The 25,592-nt window shown below is 35.3% G+C and overlaps 4 protein-coding genes across 5 annotated transcripts; 2 read left to right on the forward strand and 2 right to left on the reverse strand.

Moving 5' to 3' along the window:
- Positions 1 to 1,597: 1,597 nt before the first annotated feature.
- On the forward strand, positions 1,598 to 4,351 carry imp3 (IMP U3 small nucleolar ribonucleoprotein 3). The gene is made up of 7 exons (XM_067362520.1): positions 1,598 to 1,820; positions 2,016 to 2,123; positions 2,215 to 2,289; positions 2,484 to 2,563; positions 3,297 to 3,348; positions 3,446 to 3,518; positions 4,209 to 4,351. The coding sequence occupies exons 1-7, from the start codon at positions 1,684 to 1,686 to the stop codon at positions 4,233 to 4,235; spliced, it is 552 nt and encodes a 183-aa protein (XP_067218621.1). The 5' UTR covers positions 1,598 to 1,683; the 3' UTR covers positions 4,236 to 4,351.
- A 456-nt stretch (positions 4,352 to 4,807) lies between these two features.
- Positions 4,808 to 8,238, reverse strand: sec22ba (SEC22 homolog B, vesicle trafficking protein a). Its single transcript, XM_067362519.1, has 5 exons — positions 8,034 to 8,238; positions 7,712 to 7,821; positions 5,628 to 5,788; positions 5,075 to 5,221; positions 4,808 to 4,972 (listed from the first exon to the last, which is right to left on the reverse strand). The coding sequence occupies exons 1-5, from the start codon at positions 8,106 to 8,108 to the stop codon at positions 4,818 to 4,820; spliced, it is 648 nt and encodes a 215-aa protein (XP_067218620.1). The 5' UTR covers positions 8,109 to 8,238; the 3' UTR covers positions 4,808 to 4,817.
- Positions 8,239 to 10,909: 2,671 nt separating this feature from the next.
- Positions 10,910 to 19,246, forward strand: zgc:55943 (uncharacterized protein LOC406337 homolog). Of its 2 annotated transcripts, none has more exons than XM_067363734.1 (6): positions 10,910 to 11,029; positions 14,673 to 14,811; positions 15,632 to 15,717; positions 15,818 to 15,882; positions 15,981 to 16,041; positions 19,116 to 19,246. In XM_067363734.1, the coding sequence occupies exons 2-6, from the start codon at positions 14,721 to 14,723 to the stop codon at positions 19,152 to 19,154; spliced, it is 342 nt and encodes a 113-aa protein (XP_067219835.1). In that variant the 5' UTR covers positions 10,910 to 11,029; positions 14,673 to 14,720; the 3' UTR covers positions 19,155 to 19,246. The 2 variants fall into 2 exon arrangements, with proteins under 2 accessions (XP_067219835.1, XP_067219836.1); XM_067363735.1 differs by having other exon boundaries at positions 14,673 to 14,778.
- A 1,908-nt stretch (positions 19,247 to 21,154) lies between these two features.
- On the reverse strand, positions 21,155 to 25,203 carry tsen15 (TSEN15 tRNA splicing endonuclease subunit). Its single transcript, XM_067363733.1, has 4 exons — positions 24,739 to 25,203; positions 24,576 to 24,657; positions 24,334 to 24,469; positions 21,155 to 21,338 (listed from the first exon to the last, which is right to left on the reverse strand). The coding sequence occupies exons 1-4, from the start codon at positions 24,793 to 24,795 to the stop codon at positions 21,170 to 21,172; spliced, it is 444 nt and encodes a 147-aa protein (XP_067219834.1). The 5' UTR covers positions 24,796 to 25,203; the 3' UTR covers positions 21,155 to 21,169.
- Between the last annotated feature and the right edge of the window lie 389 nt (positions 25,204 to 25,592).

Here is a 25,592-nt window from a genome sequence, read left to right on the forward strand (position 1 = left end):
GCAAGCAGGTGGTGCTAGTGGAACTGACAGTGCCCTGGGAAGAAGCTGTACAGGAGGCAAACAAACAGATAAAGTCACGGTACGCCGACCTGGCAGTGGAATGTGGGTGGGAAAGGGATGGAGAGCAAACAACATACCCAGAGAAAAGCTGCTGTGGCTTTGTTGCCCAGTTGACCAGCCACTTCCTGAGGCGAGATGAGGTGAGGATTGTGCCGAAGAGGTGGTAAAAGGAAGCTTTTGGCTATGGCTGAAGAGTCCAGCCGCAGGGAGCGGCAGGGAGACGTCACTGGACTAAAGGAGTGAAACATCGGTGCAGGGTGGCTCCCAGCTGATAACCCTGCGGGTAATTTGGCACTGGCAGAGGCGTCAGGCAGTACTGCAGGTTTTACCATCAGCCTTTTTTGAATTACAATTATGTATGAAATGTCCTATGCACCAAGACTTTTGGTTAAAAAAATTATTTGATTGTATATGGAACTGTGTGTGGTTGCTCGAAAGTTTGATTGACAAGCAATCTAACCAATCATAACGGCGAATCTGCCATTTTGTCCGACAAAGCAGTCAGGAGTTAGAAGATTAACCTCGGTGGACTTGAACTTGAAAAATGGTGTACTGACGTCTTTCCACATTTGAAACAACAGTCCTTTTCATGTTCATTCATGCTTATTTGATGCTATAAATTAACTAGTAAGAAGAAATGATCGGTTCACGAGCCGTTTGAGCTGAGGGACTACAGCAATCTGTCATGACACATTTTTTTTATTGTTCAAATTTCTTTAAAAAAAATACACAATTTTAAAGATGGGACTTTGTTTCATATTATAAGTAACCTGTTCTGTCTTGTCTGTCGACGTGTTGTCAGTGTCCTCTTTGCTCCTCTATGTATTTTTTTTAGGGCTGTCAAACGATTAATCACGATTAATCGCATACAAAATATAAAATTTTGAGTTTGCATAATATATGTGTGAGTACTGTGTGTAAATACAGTAAATACACACAAATTAATGTATATATTTAAGAGAAATATGTTATTTATGTACAAAATATTTGTATTTATATATAATATAAATTATATAAAAATATAAATAAATACATATACTTGTAAATATTTCTCAAATATATACATAAATGTGTTTGTATTTATATGTACATAATAATTACACACAGTACACCCACATATATTAGGCAAACTTAAACTTTTAGTTTGTATGCGATTAATCGTTTGACAGCCCTAGTATTTTTTCAGTCTGTGGCGTGACAGCGCCATGGCTTGTCGGATAAAGCAACAGTAACTAAGGGGGGCAGGTCTTTGCGAAGGGTCAATTAAGAAAAAAAATAAAGAACAGAATTAAAAATTAAGAACTGTTTTACTAATTAGAACAGAGAAATATACTATCATCCAACGATATAAAACAAAACGTATTCATTATATTATGCATATTATTATGCACTACAGTTTCATTTTTATGCTGTAAAAATTTGTATATAATATATATTTTGTTAATAAATTTAAATTTATATATATATTATTTTATTGTTGTCTTTCTCCTCCTGACCTCTGGGCGCCAGTGTCGAGTTTAGCTGCCACATATTCTTTACAGAAAACTACCGTGAGTGAAAAGCACGCGTGTGAAAGCTAATGATAACTAGAGAAAAATAATACGCTTGTTGATATTTCTCAAAATGGTTCGTAAATTGAAATATCACGAGCAGAAACTCTTGAAGAAAGTTGATTTTATTAACTGGGAGGTTGACAATAATTTACACGAGGTTAAAATATTGAGGAGATATCGCATTGAGAAGAGGGAAGATTACACCAAGTGAGTAAAAGATATCACTTTTAATAGTAACGTTACATATAGCCTAGTAAATATGACTCCCTTTTAGTATGTATATTTGTTTTAAGCAAATATCTTTAAAGCACATGGTAATTTCTATTTTAGATTAGACCGATAAAAATGCCTGTCTTCAGTCAAACCATTTATGAATCTAATACGTGTCTCATCTCTCTGTAGATACAACAAACTTAGTCGAAATATCAGAGAATTGGCACAGAAAATACGGGACTTGGATGAAAAAGATGGCTTCAGAGCTCAAAGTACAACCATTTTCTTGGAAAAGCTGTAAGTTTGGGAACTTTGCATGTATAGTGAGCCCCTTATTGTAATTGAGCTGTAGTCAGTCTGAAGATCGTGTGTATTTCTTTTTTTGCAGTTACAGTATTGGTTTGATTCCCACCAAACAGAATCTTTCCCTTGCAAATGAAGTTAATGCATCTGCATTCTGCAGGTAAGATGCTGTGCAACATTTGGTCATAGAAATTACAGTAAGTGCAACAATGTACAGCATATCTAAACCAATGAGGAAAAAACAACACAACGTGCTAAACAGGTCAAATTAGAGTTGATAAAATAGTTTTATCCTTTTGTTCCTTCTGCCTGTTCCAATTTGTAAATTTTTTTCCTGATTGTTGTTTTCTTTAGGAGACGGCTTCCCACAATCATGCTGAAACTGCGTATGGCTCAGAGTCTAAAGTTTGCCATAACCTTCATCGAGCAGGGCCGTATCCTTCAGTGATAATGTGTACTTCATATTCTTAAGTGTTGTAACATTTTAGTGTATAGAAGTAAAAGTAAAAAAAAAAAAATCACAACTTTTATCTCACTTTTCCCCCCTCACAATTCTGAAAAAACTCAGAGTTGCAAGATATAAACTTGAAAGATAAACTCGCAATTCTGAGAGCAGAAGTCAGAATTGCTAGTAGCTAACTCACAATTGTAAGTTTATAAACAATTCTCACAATTCTGAGAAGAAAATTCTAAATTGTGAGATATAAACTCACAAATGTGAGAGAAAAAGTTGCAATCACCTTTTTTTTGTTTATTCCATGGTGAAAAGAGAACTTACAACTACCAGTTTATACCTAGTAATTGTGAGGAAAAAAGAGTTTATATATCTCAATTCACGCAAAATTGTGATATAAACTTACAAATTCTGACTTTGTTAGGTATAAACTTGTAATTGTGATTTTTTTTCCCCAAATTTTTTTATCACAATTCTGAGATAAAAGTTTACCAAATTACCATTTAATTTTTTTTTTTTTTTTGTCCGTGGCAGAATAAGGCTTCCATACAAATGACTTGTTCACTGTAATTTCTTTTTTTATTGTTGTATAATTAAATTGACTTAATCCCTGAATATACTGTATGTTCATCTCATTGTAATATTGTGACAAATGTTCTTGGTAAATTAATTTGCTTAATTGCGATCGAAAATACTTCTTGACTGAGCAACAGATATTCGTGTTGGGCCTGAGATTGTCACCGATCCTGCATTTCTTGTAACAAGGTTAGTATTGAAAAGCCCTAAAATTACACAAGTTTAATTTGAACATATTGGCATTTATTTGAGTCTGCAGCAACTGAAATGTATAGTTATTGTGCAGGAGTATGGAAGACTTCATCACATGGGTGGACTCATCCAAGATCAAACAACACGTCATGAACTACAACGAGGAGGTATGTTGAAGACATTATAATGTAGAGTTTATACATTACTGTACAAAAATTTGTGGTGGACAAGATTTTATGTTTGTTTCTTGTGCTCACCAAGGCAGCATTTTTTTTTACTAAAGATACAGTTAAAACAGTAATATTCTGAAATATTGCTACAATTTAATATAACCTTTCTATTGTAAAATATTTTATTTAGTAAAGAAACATTTATCAACGTTAAACAATTGTGTTGCTGAATATTTTCAGAGAAACCGATACATTTTTCTTCAGGATTCTTTAATGAATAGAAAGTTCAAAAGAATAGCATTTATATGAAATAGAAATCTTGTTATATTGCATATGTACATTTGATCAATTTAAAGTGTCCTTGTTTAATATTAATTCATTTTTTTTAAGTCCTACTGACCCTTAACTTTTGAACAGTACTGTACACAAAGCTTCTCCTTAATCGAATAAATTCAAGAAAATATTTTAATATTTAATTAGTATACATACCTCCCTGTATGGACTAATGATCAGACACCAGAGACATGCTCTCTAAAGATTCTAAAATGCATAGAATGTAATTGTTTATATATAATATTTCATATAAACCTCAGGAGAATCTGATTTTCTGCTCTTAAGAAATGGTTAAACTAAAAAATAGTTTTTGAACTGATTTAACATCACAATTTTTTGTTTTGTTTTTTTCAGCGGGATGACTTTGACCTTGTGGTCTAAATCGCCAAATTTGGATTTTAAACAAAACTGGGTAGTGCATTCAGCAGCTGTTATTTTGTGATTCGTAAAAAAAAAAAAAAAAATTGTATATATTTATACCATCAGTCATCAATGACCATTTATCATCTTTGAAACATGTCGAGTGAATGAATGGATTTGAGTGCGACTGTGTATTTTGCATGAATCATTTGTAAACAATAAACAATTATAATTCTTTTGTCTACATTTACTCGTGTTCCTAGAAAACCACCTTCCCGTTTTACAAATTAAAAATATTTTTGCAAATATGCATATTTGTTTCACCACCAGATACAGATGTGATAAACACCACATATACTTTGCATAGTTCTGTTATGAACATACTGAAGACATACAAGGCAACGAGTACATCATTAACACCTTCCACTGATATAAATAAAGCAAGGTACAACTGTAAAAAGACAACAGCATTATGAAATTGACAAAAGCTACATTCAGTGTCTAAAACAGACACAACCTTAAGGCCAGAACAGACTCTTTGGTGTCCGAACCATTTTTGTGAGTAAGGCCCTGAGAATTTCTGCTTGAATTTGTCAGGTATATTCATAACCACCAGAAGCGGACATAAACAATGAGTGTGATGAAAATGACAGCGCCGGCCGCCACTTTAGCATAGGTGGAGCGCGTGTTGAGATATTTGGCATCACTGCGGTACTTCTTAGACAGGCTGGACAGGTTACTAGCTTTGGAATCCAAAGCTACAAAAAGATAAGGCAGAAAACAGGGAAGAATACATAATGCTTTTACAAATACAAATAGTATTTTGAGACTGAAGCAGGTTGAAAAGAGTGTTCACTCACCAGATAAGGCTTCTCCACGCTGAAGCACTTCCTCTATATTAGCGACCATGATCCTTTGGACGTCGTGCAACTCTGAATTGACACTGCCCAGATTTCTTCGTGCTCTGCTGTCGATGTAAGACTTTTTGGTTTTCTGAATATATGTGTCTGGAGACAAATGGGAATGATTTGGTCCACAATGTCAACCAACTGATTTGATATAAACAGACACTTTTATATTCAGCAAAACGTGCATACTATAAAGACGGCGAGGTTAATGGTCTGACTCTTACTCAAGAACACTGGCAATAGGTATATACTACTTTAAAAAGTTTGAGTTTAGTAAAAAAAAAAGGATTTTAAATGAATGGAAACTTCAAAAGAGCAGCATTTATTTGAAATAGAAATCTTTACTGTCACATTTGATCAACTGAATGCATCCTTGCTGAATAAAAATATTTAATTTCTTTAAAAAAAAAAGCTTAATGCCTCAACTTTTGAATATTAGTGTATATAAACCTTGAGCAAGTTCATTTGTACATTGTAATTGCACTGATATAAATATGTTTCTCACCAAATTCAATAAAAAAGTACGGCCGTGACACCGACGGGACCTTTGTCCCGTACTGCTCACTGAATTCTCTCTCCAGATCCTCCAGATAGGCAAACACCAGTTTCTTGGGGAATCCTGCTTCACATAAGGCCAAGTAACACACTCCTTTCTCAATGACATAGCTGGAAAACAAGATGGGTTCATGAAGTGTGATGTCATCCAGAATCGACCACAAACTCTATGCTTGTCTATCAGAGTTAGGCAAAATTCTGGTTTGAAAATTGGCCGTCTTTCAGGTTCATGAGTCAGTCTCAATTAAATTTGCCACATGCCCCACAGTACGTTGAATTGGATTGACAGGAACTATAATTTACTCAACTGCAATTCAAACAGTCACACAACAGACAAATGTTCTTAGTTCTACAGATTTTGCAGCAAAAAATGGTAACACTTTACAATAAGGTTTCATTTGTTAATGTTAAATCAATTATGACCAATACTTCTACAGCATTTTTTAATCTTAGTGTTAAAGGTTAGTTCACCCAAAAATGAAAATTCTGTCATTTATTACTCACCCTCATGTCGTTCCACACCCGTAAGACCTTTGTTCATTTTCCGAGCACAAATTAAGATATTTTTGATGAAATCCGATGGCTCAGTGAGGCCTCCATTGGACAGCAATGCCATTGTAACTCTCAAGATCCATAAAGCTATAAAAACATATTTAAATCAGTTCATGTTATGCTACCTTCATATTATAAAGCGACAAGGATGTTTTTTATGCGCAAAAAAAAGAAAAAATAATGATTTTTTTAACAATATCTAGTGATGGCCGATTTCAAAACACTGCTTCGGAGCGTTACAAATCTTTTGTGTCGAATCAGTGATTCGGATAGCGTATCAAACCTTTAAACTTCTGAAATAACATGACTTTGGCGCTCCGAACCACTGATTCGATTCGTAAAGCTCTGAAGCTTCATGAAGCAGTGTTTTGAAATCGCTTATCACAAGATATTGTTAAAAAGTTATTATTTTGGGTTTTTTTGCCGCACAAAAAGTATTCTCGTCGCTTCATAATATTAAGGTAGAACCACTGAACTCACATGAACTGATTTAAATACGTCTTTAGTAGCTTTATGGATCTTGAGAGAGGAAGTACCACTGCTGTCTATGCAGGCCTCACAGAGCCATAGGATTTTATCAAAAACGTCTTAATTTGTGTTCCAAAGATGAACGAAGGTCTTACGGGTGTGGAACGACATGAGGGTGAGTAATTAATGATATTATTTTCCTTTTTGGGTGAACTAACCCTTTAATCTCAACATTTATTAATACATTTTTAAGATCAAAAGTTATATTTATTAACAATATTTAATGAACTGTGAACTAAGATGAATATGGACATTTTTATCAAGTAACATTTATTTTCAAAGGTTAATAAATGGTATAAAAATATATTTATTCATAGTTAGTTCATGTTAGTTAATGCATTAACTAATGTTAACAAATGAGAGCTTATTGTTCTGTTAGTGTTGCTCAAAAATAAATACATCAATAATGTAAACTATGTGCATATTTATTGTTGCCACTTTTCAAACCAATGATTTTTGTTCATTTACACAGTATTCTGGTTATAAGGTTATAACGGTTTGGATAAATAAACACTTTAGGGTAAATAAGATAAATAATTCTGAAATTAAGTGTTCTTCCACTATGGTTTACAAAATATTAATTTTGTAAAAATTAATTTATCATATATATATATATATATATATATATATATATATATATATATATATATATATATATATATATATAAATTATTTTTTTATATATATATATATATATATATATAAAATAAAATACATATTTATTATGTACTAATATAATATCTGGAAATATCCAGTGTATAATAACATAATAGTCATTCAGTTCTTATTGAGGGGAAAAAATTTAGATGTATTATTAAAAATAACCATTTTAATTCTATTTTCTTGAGTTAGCATCATGTTTATTAGCTCGATTCAAATTCAGGAATGGAAGGTTAATTTAGCAGTCATTCAGTTCTAAACTCAGTCGTGAATGGTGTCTGTGTTGGTACTTACTGAAAGTTCATGACACCAGCCTCTAAAGTGCACCGTGTGGGACTCTGTTCGTTGAGCTTTCGGCAAAGCTGCTTGGCTTGACTCTGATACTTCTGCAAGTCTCGGCCAGACTGTAGAGTTCATTACGTTAGTAACTTTAATGCATTATGAAAAAGTACAATAGCAATAGAATCACAGTAGCAATAGAAAACAGCAATAACAAAGACTCGGTAAGTAACACACTTCTGAATGTATCCCCTCGTTTACATCACACTAAAACGTTCTGTATTTTAACTCTGTACTAATTTTGAAGTTTTCTGAGCTGACATGGGTTCATTCATACCTGCTCGTCTTCTTGCATAGATGCAGCAAGCGGCAGGCTGTCGGCGACACGAACAATCATCGTCTGTAACACCATTTTGGCTGTTGTCTTCACTTTTTAACTTCGGTCTATTTTAAAGTGAAGCGATCGATTATTTGACTGATTGTCATAAAGTGACACATTTGAACTGACAGCAGAGTACAGATGAGTTGGCCGGAAGAGGGAGTGTTACCTCAAATTCTTCCCGGCTTTCACAATTCGCGTTCCAAAAGTTCCCATACCAGTCCTAGAAAATTAGTTATATATATATATATATATATATATATATATATATATATATATATATATATATATATATATATATATATATATATATATATATATATATATATATATATATATAGATTACTTACAAATTGTAATCAGTTAGTTACTGAGTCCAAATTACATGACAAAAATTTTAGTTAGTAACGTAATCCATTACATTACACATTTAAGGTAACGTTAATGTAATCTTTTTTTTAATCTTAAACTTTTTGATTACTTTTAGATTACTTTTGACTAAACTCATTTATCACATTGATTTGAATAGGATCCTCTTGTACCATATTGATATAAAAATACTAAGAAAAAAATATATTTTCCATTATTTGTCAACAACATGAAGTGTGTTAAATATTACATTAAGTCAGGGTTTCCCAAACTGGGGTTTGTGATGGAGTGTAATGAAAAGCTATTAAATTATTAAATTATACAAATGTAACATTTAAAATGAATCCAGTAAATCCAGTGATCAACTGCTGTATGGGTCGCAGTTTTCAGTGATATTCACATGACTAGTGGCTGGTTATTTGCAATTCCACAAGAACACCTTCTGAACATATATAAGCAGTAGACTTTTTTAGAAAGAAAAAATTAAAAATATACAAAAAAGAAGTAGCGGGGGGAATCAATGAATTATGAAAAATTTACTGCCATTTTGGGAATAACGTGTTATCATGTAATCAATAAAAAAAGTAACTGTAGTCTGATTACTAGTATTTTGAAATGTAATAAAATCTAATTACAAGTACTTAATTTTTGGAATCTGGTTACGTAATCCAGATTACATGTAATCAGTTAATACCCAGCTCTGCATACATACATACATATATATATATATATATATATATATATATATATATATATATATATATATATATATATATATATATAGGTAGATTACTTATAATTGTAATCAGTTACTGAATTTACAAAAGTTGTAATCAGTTATATAATCTCTTAGATTACACATTTTTAGTAACATAATGACTTATTTTGGATTACATTTAGATTACTTTTGTGCTAACCCTTAGTTGATGTCACATATATTGTAGGATAATCTTGTACTATTTTGACAGATACAAAGAAAAAATATATTCCAAAAATATATTCTATTCAGCAACAAGAGCCTCAGCAGATTCTTTTTAAAGTGCAATGTATGGACAGATAATACTTCAAAATACTAACACTAATGTACCTGATATTGTATCACTGAATAAAACAAAATCACATCTTATGATTTTAAAACATGTTTACTTAAAATTAAGTAAATTTAGAAAACAGCAACATTACAAAAACAAATATTGAAAAACATGAAATTCACAGCAATATCACTGCTACATCAAATATTTAATTTATATTTCATATATTTTATTATTATTATATTATTCCATATATATATTTAATATATATTTAATATATATTTCCCCCTCAGTGCCGTAAAAACTCAAAGAATCATGAATGTATATAAGCGACAGGTTTATTATGAAAAAAAATATAAACATTAAAAAAATTAGGAGAATCAATGAATTGTGAACAACTTACTGCCATTGTGTAAATAATATGTAATCATGGATATAATTATTGTTATATAAATAATTATGAATATTTTAAAAAGTAGTTTACTCTAATTACAAGTACTTGATTTTTGGAATCTGATTACGTGATCCAGATGTCACGTAATCTGTTAGCTCTGGGTACACACCTGTTCAACTGCTTGTTAATGCAGATATCTAATCAGCCAATCATATGGCAGCAACTCAATGCATTGGGCATTTAGACATGGTCAAGACGATCTGCTGAAGTTCAAACTTAGCATCATCAAACTTTGAATGTGGTTGTTGATGCAAGCTGGTCTGAGTATTTCAGAAACTGCTGATCTACTGCGATTTTCACACACAACCATCTCTAGAGTTTAAAGAGAATGGTCAGAAAAAGAGAAAATATCCCACGAGCAGCAGTTCTGTGGACGAAAATACCTTGTTGATGTCAGAGGAGAATAGCCAGACTGGTTCAAGCTTATAGAAAGGCAACCAAAACTGGACAACAGAAGAGTGCAAAAACGTTGACTGATGAGTCTCGATTTTTTTGGTAGGGTCAGAATATGGTGAAAACCACATGAAAGCATAGATCCATCCATTTCTGTTGAACAAACAGTTATGTGGCATTTATAGGTTATTTTTTTACATGGTCACAGTCATAAAATACCACTTTAGAATGGTTAAAATAATTATCTGAATATAATGCTTGGTTTAGTTTTCAAACAAAAAAACAATAGCTAAATCTTGGCATTTGGTTACTAAATCTGCTTCAGTTTATATACAACTTGAAAGGTATCAGTAAAGATTAACAGTGTTTTTTTCTTTTCATAAATTTATAAAATAATGAAAAATGCACAAGAAATTGTTGCACAAAAGTCTTAAATTTTATAAATAAATAGTCCCACAAGATGTCAGATGCAGATATATTTATGTCTTTTAAACCCGATTTTAAATGTTTTTGCACTCTATTCCTCAAGTCATCCGTGAAAGTAATCGCGCTCGAGTGCTCCTGTCTGTGCACACTGATCGTTCCACCCGACGATTGTGTGTGTATCGATTAATCACGGCTGTGGCTGATCTGCATCGAGCTGATCTCGTTTGAGCGCTTTTTCCTGATCACGAACAGCGCGATTAAACACTGCATCTGCACTGAAGGTAAGATTAGCTGCATAAAGTGCTTTATTATGCCCTTACCCCGTTCTGTGTTCATAATGTAAACAATTCAAATCAAATGTACCTTTGTGTCGCGACCATTGTTGTCCTTTTCTGGTGAACATTACCAACAAAACACATTCAGTTTGATTTAATGTGCGTCAATAACAGTTTGTAGCTGCGAGAGATTGTGATGATCTGCGGCTAGTGTGTGCTTGTTTATTGCTTCGTTATTAAGTGTTTATTATTATGCACATTGGCTACTAGGCCACAGTGCTCGTTTGCTTCAAGATGCAGTGTTAGTTATGAAAGGAAACCCTCGTCATGGGTGCTCTCTGATGAATATTTTTAATATTTCTGCTCTGCAGGCCATTTTTGTTAGTTCATGTTTCGTGCACAAACGTGTCGCACTGTTAACGAATCACGGCTCATCTTTATGTTGCAGGAACAGTTGTCACTTGTTTTTGAGCGCTGTGGTTTGTATGTGGTGTGAGTTAACGGTTCTCACCTCGGAGAGCGATTAGTTCAGCCTCATTGGATTGGCTGCCACTGCTTGCAGCTCTTTTGATGCCACACAAGGCCGCTTTATGCGCGAGGCTCCAGCTGGATGTGCTTTATGTGTGCCCTGATTGGATGATGCTCGTGCACAAGAAATGACGTGTTCGAGCAATTTACTAAACAAATTGTCTAAAAATAAATTCTGAAATGTGTGTGATATATATATATATATATATATATATATATATATATATATATATATATATATATATATATATACATACATACATGGCCCCTTTTAAAGAAGGAAAAATTCCGAAAAATTCTGTCTTTTTAATGAAATTAAGTGGTGATGTGCAGTGTAAAAAGAATTGTATGCATTTTTATTATTAGTTCACAATTTCTACTTTTTTTCTAATGACATGCTTTTTTGACTCCATTCCTTGCACATAAAATAAACAGAATGGAAATGTGGTCTATGAAAACTCAAGTGGGAACAAAAAAAACAAAAAAAAAAAACAATTTCAACACTAGAAGAATTTAAGTGTATGATTTTTTTAATTATTTATTTATTTATTTTATTTTTTTGTGGATTTTCCTCCCGGACCACAATTTCAACTGAGGGGGAGCAATCCCACCCAAACCAAATGTTTTAATCTTTATTTAAAATCTACAAATTTAAACAAAGTTTTAATTGGAATAGTTTACAAGGCTGTAAAATTGGATTAAAGGGTTAGTTTACCCAAAAATGAAAATTGTCATTTATTACTCACCCTCATGCCATTCCACACCCGTAAGACCTTCGTTAATCTTCAGAATGCAAATTAAGATATTTTTGTTGAAATCCGATGGCTCAGTGAGGCCTGCATAGCCAGCAATGACATTTCCTCTCTCAAGATCCATAAAGGTACTAAAAACATATTTAAATCAGTTCATGTGAGTACAGTGGTTCAATATTAATATTATAAAGCGACGAGAATATTTTTGGTGCGCCAAAAAAAAAAAAAAAAGACTTCTATAGTGATGGCTGATTTCAAAACACTGCTTCATTAAGCTTTGGAGTGTTATGAATCAGCGTGTCGAATCAGCAGTTCGGAGCGCCAAAGTCACGTGATTTCATCAGTTTGGCGGTTTGACACGCGATCCGAATCATGATTCGACACGCTGATTCATAACGCTCCAAAGCTTCCTGAAGCAGATTTTTGAATATGTAAACATCTTTTATGTAAAATATCTTACTCAGGACAGTACTAAATAAAAAATAACATGCATTTTATATGGTCTCTCTTATTTTGTTAAAATTTTGCACAATTTCAAAGATTCTGCAAGTGGTTCACATACTTTTTCTTGCAACTGTATACAGCTATATAGTCTTTGGTTAGGCTCACTTGAATTTGTTTTAGATCATTAGACATGATCTAAAAGGAAACTGGGAAACTGGTTTCAGGCAGGTTTCCAAGGTACCTTGGAAACCTGCCTGAAACCAGTTTCCTTAGGAGGAAACTTCATACATATAAACAATGTTTAGTCATTGACTGACTGGGCAAGGACGCTGCCTTAGGTTTCAGCTTCCAGACATAACCTAGGCCACTTTCTAGTCAACTGTCCGTAGTTAATGTCGTTAACTCTACCTATGTTAATGTGCATGCAGTGACATCATACTTTTGTTTTTTTAGTGTGACTTAATGTCTAAAACTTGCATATCTGTATAATTGTTTTTATTACCCCAAATATCTTCAAAATGTTTTGTTCCAAGTTAGTTTTATAGGTTGCAGTAGCTCCCTCCTATGCCTACGATTTTTGCGATGCAGAATCTCGGAATACAGAAACCATTTTATTTGTCAAAACTATTATGATATACACACAGAAACTGTAAGGTCTTCACTACAAACTGCCAAAGTAAAAGTTTGGTTTAACTTGAAGAAATTGAAATATTACTTTTATGTATATATTACTATTGTACAGTATAAGGTACTTCTCAAAGTAATAATAAAATTATTAAACCTTTATTTTTTTAAGGAATAATCACAATTTTTCTTCCATGTTTTCATTTTAAATGTAAACCTGTTGTTCAGCATTTTTTTTGGGAAGGAATTGTTGATTACATGAAAAAATTAATTGTCAATGCTTCAAAATTTTACACCAATTTTTATAATTAAGTTGTTAAAGTTAAGATTTACTTGATCAGACATGCTTCCGATTAAGATTTAATTAAACCATGAAAATGGAAAACAGAATTTGGAAAAAATAAAATGGAATTGTTACATTTGTTAATTGTTACTGTGACGAGCAGGTCGGGCGAGAGCCGTGAGGGAACAGTGCGAGTGTTAATGAGCGTCAGCTGCGCGCTGCACCGGTCTCGAGTCTCTCACGGAGGAGCTCCAGAAGCATAAAAGGAGGAGCGAAGACAGTGAAGGACGAGAGAGGACCAGGCCTGGACTTTATTTTATGTTTTGTTATGTTTGTGTGGCTGACAATTGTCTGTGAGAGACTCAAGACTGATGCGACGCGCAGCTGACGCGCATTAACACTCACGTCACCGTCCTCGTGCCGTTCCCTCACGGCCCGCCCTGCTCATCACAGTTACATTTGTTTAAAGTTTCATGATTTTGATTAATTAGACTTGCTTTGTGATTACTAAAATTTAATGTAACCATTAAAATGCAGTCCAGAAAAATTCAAACAAATGGAATTTGGGAAAAATAAACACAATTTGAAGAAAAATTTGAGCACATGGAAAACTCATTTGTTTATGCTATGTGCATTTAATCTTCACAAAACTTCTTATCAGTTCATCCCCCCATGTCTCTTTTTCTAATGACATGCAATCTGACCTGAGATCAGGCCTCACGCCTGCACATAAACTAAATAGACGATGTCCAAACACACCAGCGTCCACTGCAGAGGCCGGTGTCCTAGTAACCCAAATTCATATCAGCTGCTCAGCACGAGAAGGAAACATAAATGTGACACACCCAGATATGAAGGTTAAGTTCAGTGTATATCAGTACAGATAGACTAAGCTCCATGTTAGACTATGTGCCACTGTATTCTGTTTTGGTTTATGTAGATTGCTTCATTTGAGTACTGAATACTTTTATTTTTGCTGCAGTTCTATGTGAACTCATACCTGTATTTGTTGGCTTAGGTGCAGTAGAGAGTGCCATGCAGGAAGGAGAGGAGAGGAAGTGAGGCGATGGGCTGCACCTCAGCCAAGCAGTTGTCATCTGTACCCAGTGATGAAGAGGGCCGGGGTAAGGCCTACAGCAACGGAGATGCCTTCTCCGGTCAGTGTCCTAGCTGTGTGTTCGCATATCGTCATGTTATGATAATCTGTAGTTTATTAACAGAGACAGAGTCAAAATTCCTGAATTTTAATTAACTGTATATTATAGTGACTCTGAATACCGAGGTAATGGCTGCTGAAAATTTAGCTTTAATATCACAGGAATAAAGTATTTTTTAAATTGTAATAATATTTCAAAATATTAGTTTTTACTGTAGTTTTGATCAATAAATCCAGCTGTGGGGGCCATACGAGACTTCTTTCAAAACATTAAAAGCTTTTATTTTATGTTTTATATACATGTATTTCATCTAAATTCTAATTCTTGTAATTGTTACTAAATGTTGACAACATTTCTACTGCCGCAGTACATGGACAAGCAAAAAATCATCAGAAAAAGCCCCAGATGTGGGTCTAAATGAACTTTTGGTGGTCTCGCAGTGGGAATACAGTATATTAAAAAGCAGTTTTTACAGCTCTATTAGTGTAAGTAGTGATTTAGCAGGTGCTTTCATCCAAAGTGAATAACACTTCGGCTATTACAGAGACAATCCCCTCTGGAGTAACCTGGATTTAATTGCCTTTGAAACAGTGATGACAGGTCATGCCTTGTTCTTGTGGGGCAAGTCAATATAAAATAAAAAATACTATATTTACTTTTTTAGTTCCTGGTTTTATTGAACATGATCCGTTAGATCTGTTAAAAAAGTGTCTTGTGGATATTGGTGGTTATTCAGGAGTGTTAATTATCCATAATCCACCATTACTAAAGTAAAATGGATTAAGAGTCCTGTTTCCAGTTGACTCTTTCTGTGTTGTAGATGAGTACAAACTGAAAGGAGTTGAGAAGGTGAAGTACATGCATGGAGAAGAGGAGCGGACGAACACACGAAACCAAGAGAACTTGGTAATGATTGATGCTTAGTATACATGTTGCATTATGTATCTCCAAATAATCATTTTATCATCCTGCAGAACATACATTTTTCCTCTTGTATGTGTTTCAGGAAAAGAGCACATTTTTGCACAAGGGCAGGCATAAAGATGCCACCGGAAATAGTAATAAGATAAGGTGAGTTTGTGTTTGGCTTCAGCTCTTGAGTATTAAGGATTCAGTAAAAGAGAGATGACGACCAATGAGATGTTCACCAAGCCTTGACTGTTCCTCAGTATCCACTCTTCAGAGAGCCAGCAGGAGTTTTTCAGGATGCTGGATGAGAAGATTGAAAAGGTATGTGATGTAGTATCACTCATACTTATGGTGAGGGGCTTTTTAGGGAAGTCCCTAAAGGCCAAAGTTTGATTTGGTTTTTACGTGTACACTAGGCTAGGGCATGTGTAGTGTGTGTGATGTACATTTTATCATCACAGTATGCATGTAATACACTGTACACTCACCTCACACATGCGCCTTGATTTTTTTTTTTTTTTGTTTTGCACCAATTAGTTTGTCCACATGGTGGCAACACTTTTATCATTCGGCTGTAGGCATGCGCTGAAGCCCAAAGTATACTCCAGTTTTGAAGTGAAAGCTTGGCATATGCGTACACCTGAAAACATACGCAGTATCCGAATATGCCTACTTCTGTCTACAACCCTGCTCTTGGAGGGCTACCTTCCTGCAGACTTCAGCTCCTACTATGCTCCAAAACTGTAATTTTCAAGTAACCCTGAAGACCTTGATTAGCTGCTTCAGGTGTGTTTGATTAGGATTGGATCTCAACTCTGCTGGATGGTAGCTTTTCGGGAGCAGGGTTAGAGACCCCTACGTGCGAAAAACAGTATGTGAGCGAAGTAGTATGTCCGAATTCATCGTATTCATAAAACAGTAGGCGAAAAGTAACTGGATGAGCTACTACTTCTGGCAAGTGCGCATTCGATAGACACTTTACCAACCCATGATGCAATGGGGGTTATGTAACTGACTGGTGGGTCACATGATAATGACAACATAGTGGATGTAGTACGTCCAAATTTCATTCATATTGCATGCATACATACCATATCCACCTTATTTTTCATAGCGGAAATAAGGTGGTTTCTGTTGAATGTGTGAGACTTCTGATTTATTTGCCGCTATAGGGAAATGACAAAAAGCATATCAAAGTGCTGTAAACTGTAAAACTGTCTGCTCTACTAATCAGCGTTTTTATAATTAAGATAATACTTTAAAATAATATGGTAAGAAATACCAGTTTGCCATATCAAGGAGCAAAGAAAGTTGTTTTGTACAGCTAAAAAAAAATGGCTGGAAGCGAATGACACTGGAAGCCAGACACATTACATTTACAAATGGCTTTGCTCGCTCTTACCTAAAAAATAAGGTGGCTATAATGTACTTCAAATTACGGTTCAAACCAAATTTAGTACCTCCTATACAGTTTGCGATTTCAGACGCAGCGAAAGATTTTCAAAGTAGGGGTGTAACGGTACACAAAACTCATGGTTCGGTACGTACCTCAGTTTTAAAGTCATGGTTCGGTACGGATTCGGTACAGCAGGTGGGGAGAAAACTAAACATAAAATTTATTTTTTTATTATTAAACAGTGGTTTACTGAACAAATTGTGTTTTTGTCGCTTTTTGTCGATTTGTATTTAATCGCTTTTTATTTTTAGATATAATAATCAACATTAAGCTGCACGTAAGGCAGTTTTTGCATTAACTTCTTAATCTAATTAGAAGTTACATTAAATAATCAAGACGTCACTAACAGGTTAAGTAAAATATAATGAATATATGGGTTAATACAGCATATTTTAAGCGAAAGAGTTAAAGGTGCCATCGAACGTTTTTTTACAAGATGTAATATAAGTCTAAGGTGTCCCCTGAATGTGTCTGTGAAGTTTCAGCTCAAAATACCCCATAGATTTTTTTTAAATAATTTTTTTTTTAACTACCTATTTTGGGGCATCATTAGAAATGCGCCGATTCAGGCTGCTGCCCCTTTAATTGCTCGCCCTAACCGCTCCAACTGCCATTTTTCGTTAATGTCCTTGCTTGCTTACCTAGTCTGATCATTCAGCTGTACACATCCAGACGTTCTGCCCTTGTGTAATGTATTGAACATGAGCTGGCATATGCAAATACTGGGGGTGTACATCCCGACTGTTACGTAACAGTCAGTGTTATGTTGAGATTTGCCTGTTCTTCGGAGGTCTTTTAAACAAATGAGATTTATATAAGAAGGAGGAAACAATGGAGTTTGAGACTCACTGTATGTCATTTCCATGTACTGAACTCTTGTTATTCAACTATGCCAAGGTAAATTCAATTTTTAATTCGATGGCACCTTTAATTTCTCTGGCGAACTAACATGCTGTGGACACTGAATACCTTTTCTGAGGTAAATGCTACATGACATATTGTTTTCAATCTGTTTGACTTTCCGCCGTTGAAACACTAAATAAGCGATAACACAAGATATTATACGTTTCAGTAAGTTGTACTGTATCTTTCAACATACATTCAGATGTTCATTTAAGTTTATTCTGTAACTAGTGAGGAAGAGATGATCGCAAAGCCCTGTACCGAAACGGTTTGGTACGAATACGTGTACCGTTACACCCCTATTTCAAAGTATACTCCATTTAATAGCGCAGATACTGGACAAGGATGAAATGAAGTTTGTTTTTTTTGTTATTCCATCTCAGTTTTTATTTTGACTGTGAAGCATTGCCACCTTTTGGACAAACAAATTACCACTAAAAATTCCCTGTCTGCATCTGTTGCCGTTAGACGGCACGTTTTCGTCTGTTGAATCCGCGTATGTCAGGTCATGGAATGTCTGAGAAGTGACATATGTAATCTGGTGATAGTCAGCATTGGTCTGTCGGTGCAGTGTGAATTGGCCTTAAGCGATTTCATGAACGATTTTTGCCAAAGGCGCCAGAATATCATATAGAGACTTTGAGCCTTAGCAACCACATAGTCATCAGAACAGAACACCTTACACCGTGGCAACACTGGGCATCATCATTGTCACACAGCAATAGCCTGAGGCCATCTACTCTGGACGTGTCAAAGTGACTGTTGCAAATCCAATTGTCCTTTGTATCAGAAGTAGCACAAGTGCAAGGAGTATGTCAGAAATAAGATGAGGCATCAGTTTACTGTCAGTATTTGTCATGCCGCACTGCATCCAGTGTAGACAGTATGACTTATTATAATGGGTTCTGTTGATTTTTGTCACTTTGGTGTTAGCACTGTAGTTGCGAGTTTTGTGCGGGCAAAAACGTTCTTTAGAAACTAAAAATCTAGCCTGTCTGTATTTGCTATTTATCCAGAGGTACTTTTACTTTTACAGGGACGGGACTACTGCTCGGAGGACGAGGATATGACATAGCATGCTGAGAAGTTTGATTTGGGCCAACATCAAGTCAATCCTATCCCAAAGTTCCTTACAACTCCTTTTCATGCCTCCTTTCCCAACGGGTACTAATCTTCAAGAGCGTGGGGTCAAGTGACTTGCAGCCCTTTTATTCGCTCCATTTACAATCCACATTCTCCCAAATGTCTTATAGGTCAGTATTTGACACTCTTGAGGACTAGTATTTAAATGGTAGGGGGCACAGAAAGGCCATGGTTAAGGAGACTTGGGATTTGGCCCAAGTTTTAAATGGGGAAAGCCATTTTTAGACTGTTCCGCAATCCCTTGCCTTACACTACCCATAAGCCTTCTCCTACTCATAGTCTACATTTAGTGGAGAGAGCCATGCAGAGAATCCTGGATTTTGCCCTCCCTTTGACATGGACACTACACATGGTGAACCAGCGGTGGAGATGGTATCTCCCGAGGAGGACTTACTTACAGAGACTTGCGTGATTCTGTGACAAAGAGACTTGCGTGATTCATGCTCGTTGAGACACAGGAAGTGAAAGAAAATGGACTCCAGACTCTAGCATTCCATTTTTTTTAAAACTATGTGAACAAGTATTTTTCACCCACAGTGTTTTATGTATGTCTTTTTGACCTTTTTCTTTTGAGTTAATGTTACAATGCTCAGGACAGCAGTGCTGTATGTATCATCACTAGATTTGTTGTTGGATGAGGGCAGTGCAGTTTCTTCAGGGCCGGTCTTGAGGACATGTTGGGCGGTGGAGATAGATCACAGCATCTAGCCATGTTTAGAGATGCCAGTTACAGTCATGTAGTTTGCAGATAGTCATTTTGTTCTATATAACAGGTGGATATCATACGTTCTCTTGACATTTATATTCACTTTTCTTTAGTTGTAAACCAGTACAAGTTTCAAAACCAGCCTTCAGAAAGTTTTACATAGATAAGTTTTATTATCAGGAAGTGCTTCTTCCTTTTACAGTATGACAGTAACTTGCCATAGCCTTAAGCACACAGTGTTTTCTTTTCTGATATGAGATGACAGTAAGCCATTAATTTCTGTATTTTCACTCTAAAGTGAATAATATCCCACATGTATGCTTAGGTTCTTTATGTACACAGTTGGGCCAAACAAAGATGCCAAAAATGCAGTAAATGTGATGCTGAGTAAAAAAATGAATAAATAAATACACAGTGACCAACTAAACAAGGATAAGCGAAGGCATCTGGTTTATTGATGTATTTTCCAGCTCTGTATTGTTAATGTTAAGAGGTTAATTCACCCAAAAATGAAAATTGACATTTACTCACATTGATCAGTGAACATACATGGAGCAAATCAAATATGGTAAATGGAAGCTCATCTGAGCTTGCTCGACATGCTAGAACAAACCTCAGTGGTTCTCGAACGTCAAGCAAGTACAATTGAGCTTCTGTTTAGCATATTTGACCAACTCTACGTATGTGTTCATCAATGTTTATATGTGAATGAAATACTAAATTAAATATGTTCATCATAGAAAGTGATCACATCTCGTCAGAAGATTTGGATTAAACCACTTGATTCATATGGATTACATTTTTTTTTGTAACGTCTATGAACTTTTTGGAGCATCAAAAGTTTTGGTGGAATGGAAACAGATTTAATCTTGTGTTTCAAAGATGAACAAAGTCTTCTGGATTTGGAATGACATGAGGGTGAGTAAATGAAGATGGAATTTAAACAATAAAAAATTTATTTTGCAGCTTTCCCTGTTTTTCTTTTTGTTATGCTGTGTAATTTTACACATCTGACATTAAGTATTTGAGTGAAAATAGCAGCTCAGTGGTGTTGTCTTTGTGTAATACTGCAATATTCCATCTAATAACACACAAATACAGTCCATTCCTAAGAATATCTTATAAATTCAGTCTCTCTCATCTTCAAGGACAATACAAGTTCATAAATGCATTTGAACCAGCCCACAACAGTCATCCTACCCAATCCACACATCAGATCACAATCGGCCTGGGTGCTCATCTCAAGTCTGTAACCTCCGTTTGCGATGCTGTCGGCGGCCGTGGTCTTGGATGTCCACTGGAGGGTCAGGGGTCAGAAAGCCATCACACAGCCTCTGGTACACCAGACTGGAGTCAGAAGCCACCGCGCACAAGAGCATCGGAACACCTCTGTCCAGTATAGTCCGCAACCTATAAAGATCCCATTCTCATTTATTAAAGCATAATCAGATTAAGTGATAAAGTTTATAAAGCAGTCATGCTCATTAAAGGGTCATGAAACCCCCCTGTTTTACCCTGGTCGTTCACACCTCAAAAAACTTTGTTAAAATGGGCGCGTAAAGCTCTGGAAAAGTGGGAGTGTAGAGGGGGGGGAAGAGGGGAGAGAACAAGCAATGAATCACACACTCATTATACAGAATAATGAATATTAATATATGAGCACGGAGAAAATGACAAACTCCCAAGCACAAGGGAGAAATGCGAAAGATTATTTAATAGGCTACTTTGATTATGTTTACAAGCACTGCAGTCTCAAAATCAGTCTTTTGTCTATTAGAATAATCGTGTTGTTGCGTTCAGATAGGCTACATCACTGTATCAGTGTCCAGTTTGCACATATAATTCATTTAAAGAAGATTTGATGAAATATGTGTGCATACACCATGCTGGTTAATGTTTGGTGCTGGAGAATGTGAAATAAAAACTTTAAAAACGGATACTTTATTCTGTATGAGCTATGAGCCTCGTGGCTAGTGTTGTTAAACAACGCGGAGCTCCGCGCTGAAACCGAGAACTTCAGTTCTGACCGCATCGTGGGCAAAATACAAAACAACACTCATGTGCTGCTGTGCTGAGGGAAACATAAACACGGCTCGCTTGTTTGACCGCTGAGGTGAGTGAACAGCACTTTTGTGACATTTGAATTCACTGAAATGTGATCTCATCCGAACATACTTTCCATTTGTGCAAAACAGTCTACATGCACCCAAACTTCGGCTCTGGTCGTGTCACAAGAAAACACAATTTTTGTGTTGTAGCACTGAGGAAATGAGCACCTACTACACCCATGTCTCTGAATGACAACAGAGACAGGCAAGAGAAGTGATACTTCCTCATGCATAATACTGCAATTATAATCTTATGCATTGCATACGATAGCACAGTGATTGGATTGAATGAGCTTTATGTCATGAATAAATGTAAAAACTGTTGATGTCAGCATGTTCGACAAGCCCATACTAGAGCCAAGCAGCACTCTGGATCTTGCCGGTAGTACACGATGACATCAGATTTTGTGACAGTGTTCCGACTTTGCTTTTCAAACCGGAAGACAAATCGCTCTGAAAAATGCAAAAATAACTAATTTTAACTTTTAAATAAAATGAATGAGTACCTTTAGTGTTTTCTATTATGTGCAGCCTATACATATCTGTTCACAGCTCAAAAAAATGTGTTCTGGGGTTTCATGACCCTTTAATGAATTTTCAGGTCTTTACTTGATATTATCATAACACCTTTTGATCAATAGCATTACCTTCTGTTCTTTTGAAATACTGTAGAAATGCATTCATGTGAAAGCTGCTGCAAGCATTTATTTTTTTAAATAATTACATGTTATACCTGACAAATATCCAGTAGGTGTCCTAAAAAAATATCACACTTCAGTAAACAGTAAAAAAGAAATGGGAGATGGATCTCAACCAATAGGGTGTTACTGCTACCTGTTTGTTCAACCAATAGCAGACAGAGCGAGTCTTCAATTTCATTTTGTGTTGTTACTGCTAGGGACTGTGTAAATCTCTTACAGCTAGTGATGGGAGAAACTACGCTTTTCGAAACAGAATCAGTTAGCAATTGCTTTGCAAAACAATTCACTGTTTCGAAGCGCTCGAAAAGCCACATGCTGATAGCACCTGCTGGTCAAAACGGTTTAAATGCAAAAAAAATAAATCAGCCTAAATATGTAATAATAATCAAATTATTAAATATCATTACATGAAGGTTCTGTAAAATCTGTTCTTTTATTAATGTGTAGTGCTTGTTTTGTGTGTTATTAAGTAGGGTTTGGCAAAGAAGGTCAATTAGAGGTGATTAAATATTCATGTTTTATCAAACTTAAATAAATTCATTAAAAATTAAACTACATTATAAACACTCGTTCATGGGTTCACCAAAACAACACCATCTAGCGATGAATGTTACCATCAAACGGTACCATATGAAATGTTTCAAAACCAAGGTTCAAAATTTATGCCGATTTATTTGCTGAAATCATAATTTGGCGAATTTGACCAAAGACTTTATATATTAAGTGACTTTGATACAACCCAGCAAACACAGAACGTTCCTCCTAATTTTGCCACATAGTTACCATTTGTTGTTTTTATTGGAACCAAATAAGAACATTCTGGAAACGTTCTCTGCAGGTTCTTTTTTGGTAACAAAGTTAACTTTTCTAGAATGCTACAGGGAGGGTTTTTTTTAGTTTTTTTTGGCGACAGTTAACCTAAATGGAACACATAGGGTGAATTCAGGGTGATTGGGACACTTTTTGCCATTGAGATGAATTGGAAAAAAGTGTCCCAATCAACCTTCATGGAACTTAATTTTTTATATATATTTTTAAATAATTACATGTATTAAATGTTTGTAGTACCTGACAAATACCCAGTAGGTGTCCTAAAAAAATATCACACTTCAGTAAACAGTAAAAAAGAAATGTGAGATGGTTCTCAACCAATAGGGTGGTGCTACCTGTTTGTTCTTCAATTCCATTTTGTGTTGCTACTGCTAGGGACTGTGTAAATCTCTTACAGCTAGTGATGGGAGAATTCAGGGTGATTGGGACACTTTTTTTGCCACTGAGATGAATCGGAAAAGTGCCCCAATCAACCTGAATTCACACTACAAAACATTTCATAATGGTTATTTTTAGATTAGACTAACCACCTCAGAGCATTGCCAGAGTGGGTTTATATATATATAAAAGTATTTTTGGACAACCTAAAAGGGAATTGTTAGCTGGAAGGCTTCGACCCTCTGATCTGAAACTAGATGTATTGAAGTTCCATGAAGCAGTGTTTTGAAAGCACCCACCACTACTTACAGCAGCTTTCATACCTCACAGTGTGAAGAGCTGCTTAGTAATGACAGTATTACAGTAAATGCTGACTGTGTTTCCTACTCTCTGTGTTTGATGGATCTGTGTGAAGGCAGTGGGTAGATCATCTGAAGTGTTTCCCCTTCCTTTTCTCGACCCTCCAGCAGAACCGCCTGTAGCTCTGGGCAGGAAACTCCAACCACCTCTTTCCATTTACGCACTTCAAAGGAAAGAAGACAAGCAAGGCAAAAAAAAAGGGTTATTTAGTCTCTCTTTATAAATTTTATTTTCTAACTACGATTTTAGGACTGCTGATATTCCCTCACCTTCCGTCAGTTCCATGTACACCAGGAAAGCAGCATATACTTGAGCACTGTCACCGACATCTAAATGCATCAGGTCTTGGTACTATAGAAATCAAACGAAATGTCACTTGTCCAAATATGCAGTGAATCAATTTATCATAACAGGAATATGACTCTGTCTTACGACGGCGTGCTGCTGGATCCAGTTCGGAGGATCTGCTCGATTTGCTTCGTCCATCATAATAATAAACTCTCCTGATTTTTTCCATAAACCGCAAATTTAAGCAATGTATGTGACAAAACGTGTGTTTTCAGATTTACCACGTGCACATACAATCGTCTGCACCATTACGAATCCTACTACTGCGAAGGAACATCTTATGAATATTAAATACTTTCTGAAGCGTCCAATCACGTGACGAAGTTAATATTCATAAGGCGTCGTCCATGCGTTACATGCTAGCGTCTGCAGTGTGCTATTAGTAATAGACTATCCGCCCTAAATAGTGTTTATGTCCGAAAAATAAGATAGCTGCCTCATTAGTCAATGACTTAATAGTTTTTTCATGGACGTAGCTGCTTTCAGACCAGCTTCCAAAGCGCTTTTATGCTTCCCTACATGTGTGTACATCCTAAAAGTTAGCATCAAGTTTTGGTTTTTGAACAGATTGTTATTGTCCTCCCTTTAATTGTGTCCGTGTGGAAAACACTACAGGATCTCAATGGGCCTACATTGATTTGAGGAGGAATCTGTCATATTTAGTGTCATATAAAGGTTGTACAGATGCGTGTGTCTGTCTACAGTCAAACATACAATTAGCCATTCAAATTCTTTATTCACCTTACAAAAGAATTGCCTGATTGACAATAACAATTACAGACTCATAAGTATTGTATGCCTGTAGCGTATAAAATAAACTACTTATATACTTGTACTTAAAATGGTCCACGCTCGACATATACAGTCTAGCTATACTCTAGAAGACATTTACACCAGAAATATTTCAAGTCTGAGTTGCTTTTCTCTTTGGTACAGTG

The sequence above is a fragment of the Chanodichthys erythropterus genome, chromosome 16 (assembly GCF_024489055.1).
Source record: "Chanodichthys erythropterus isolate Z2021 chromosome 16, ASM2448905v1, whole genome shotgun sequence".
NCBI classification, from domain to species: domain Eukaryota; kingdom Metazoa; phylum Chordata; class Actinopteri; order Cypriniformes; family Xenocyprididae; genus Chanodichthys; species Chanodichthys erythropterus.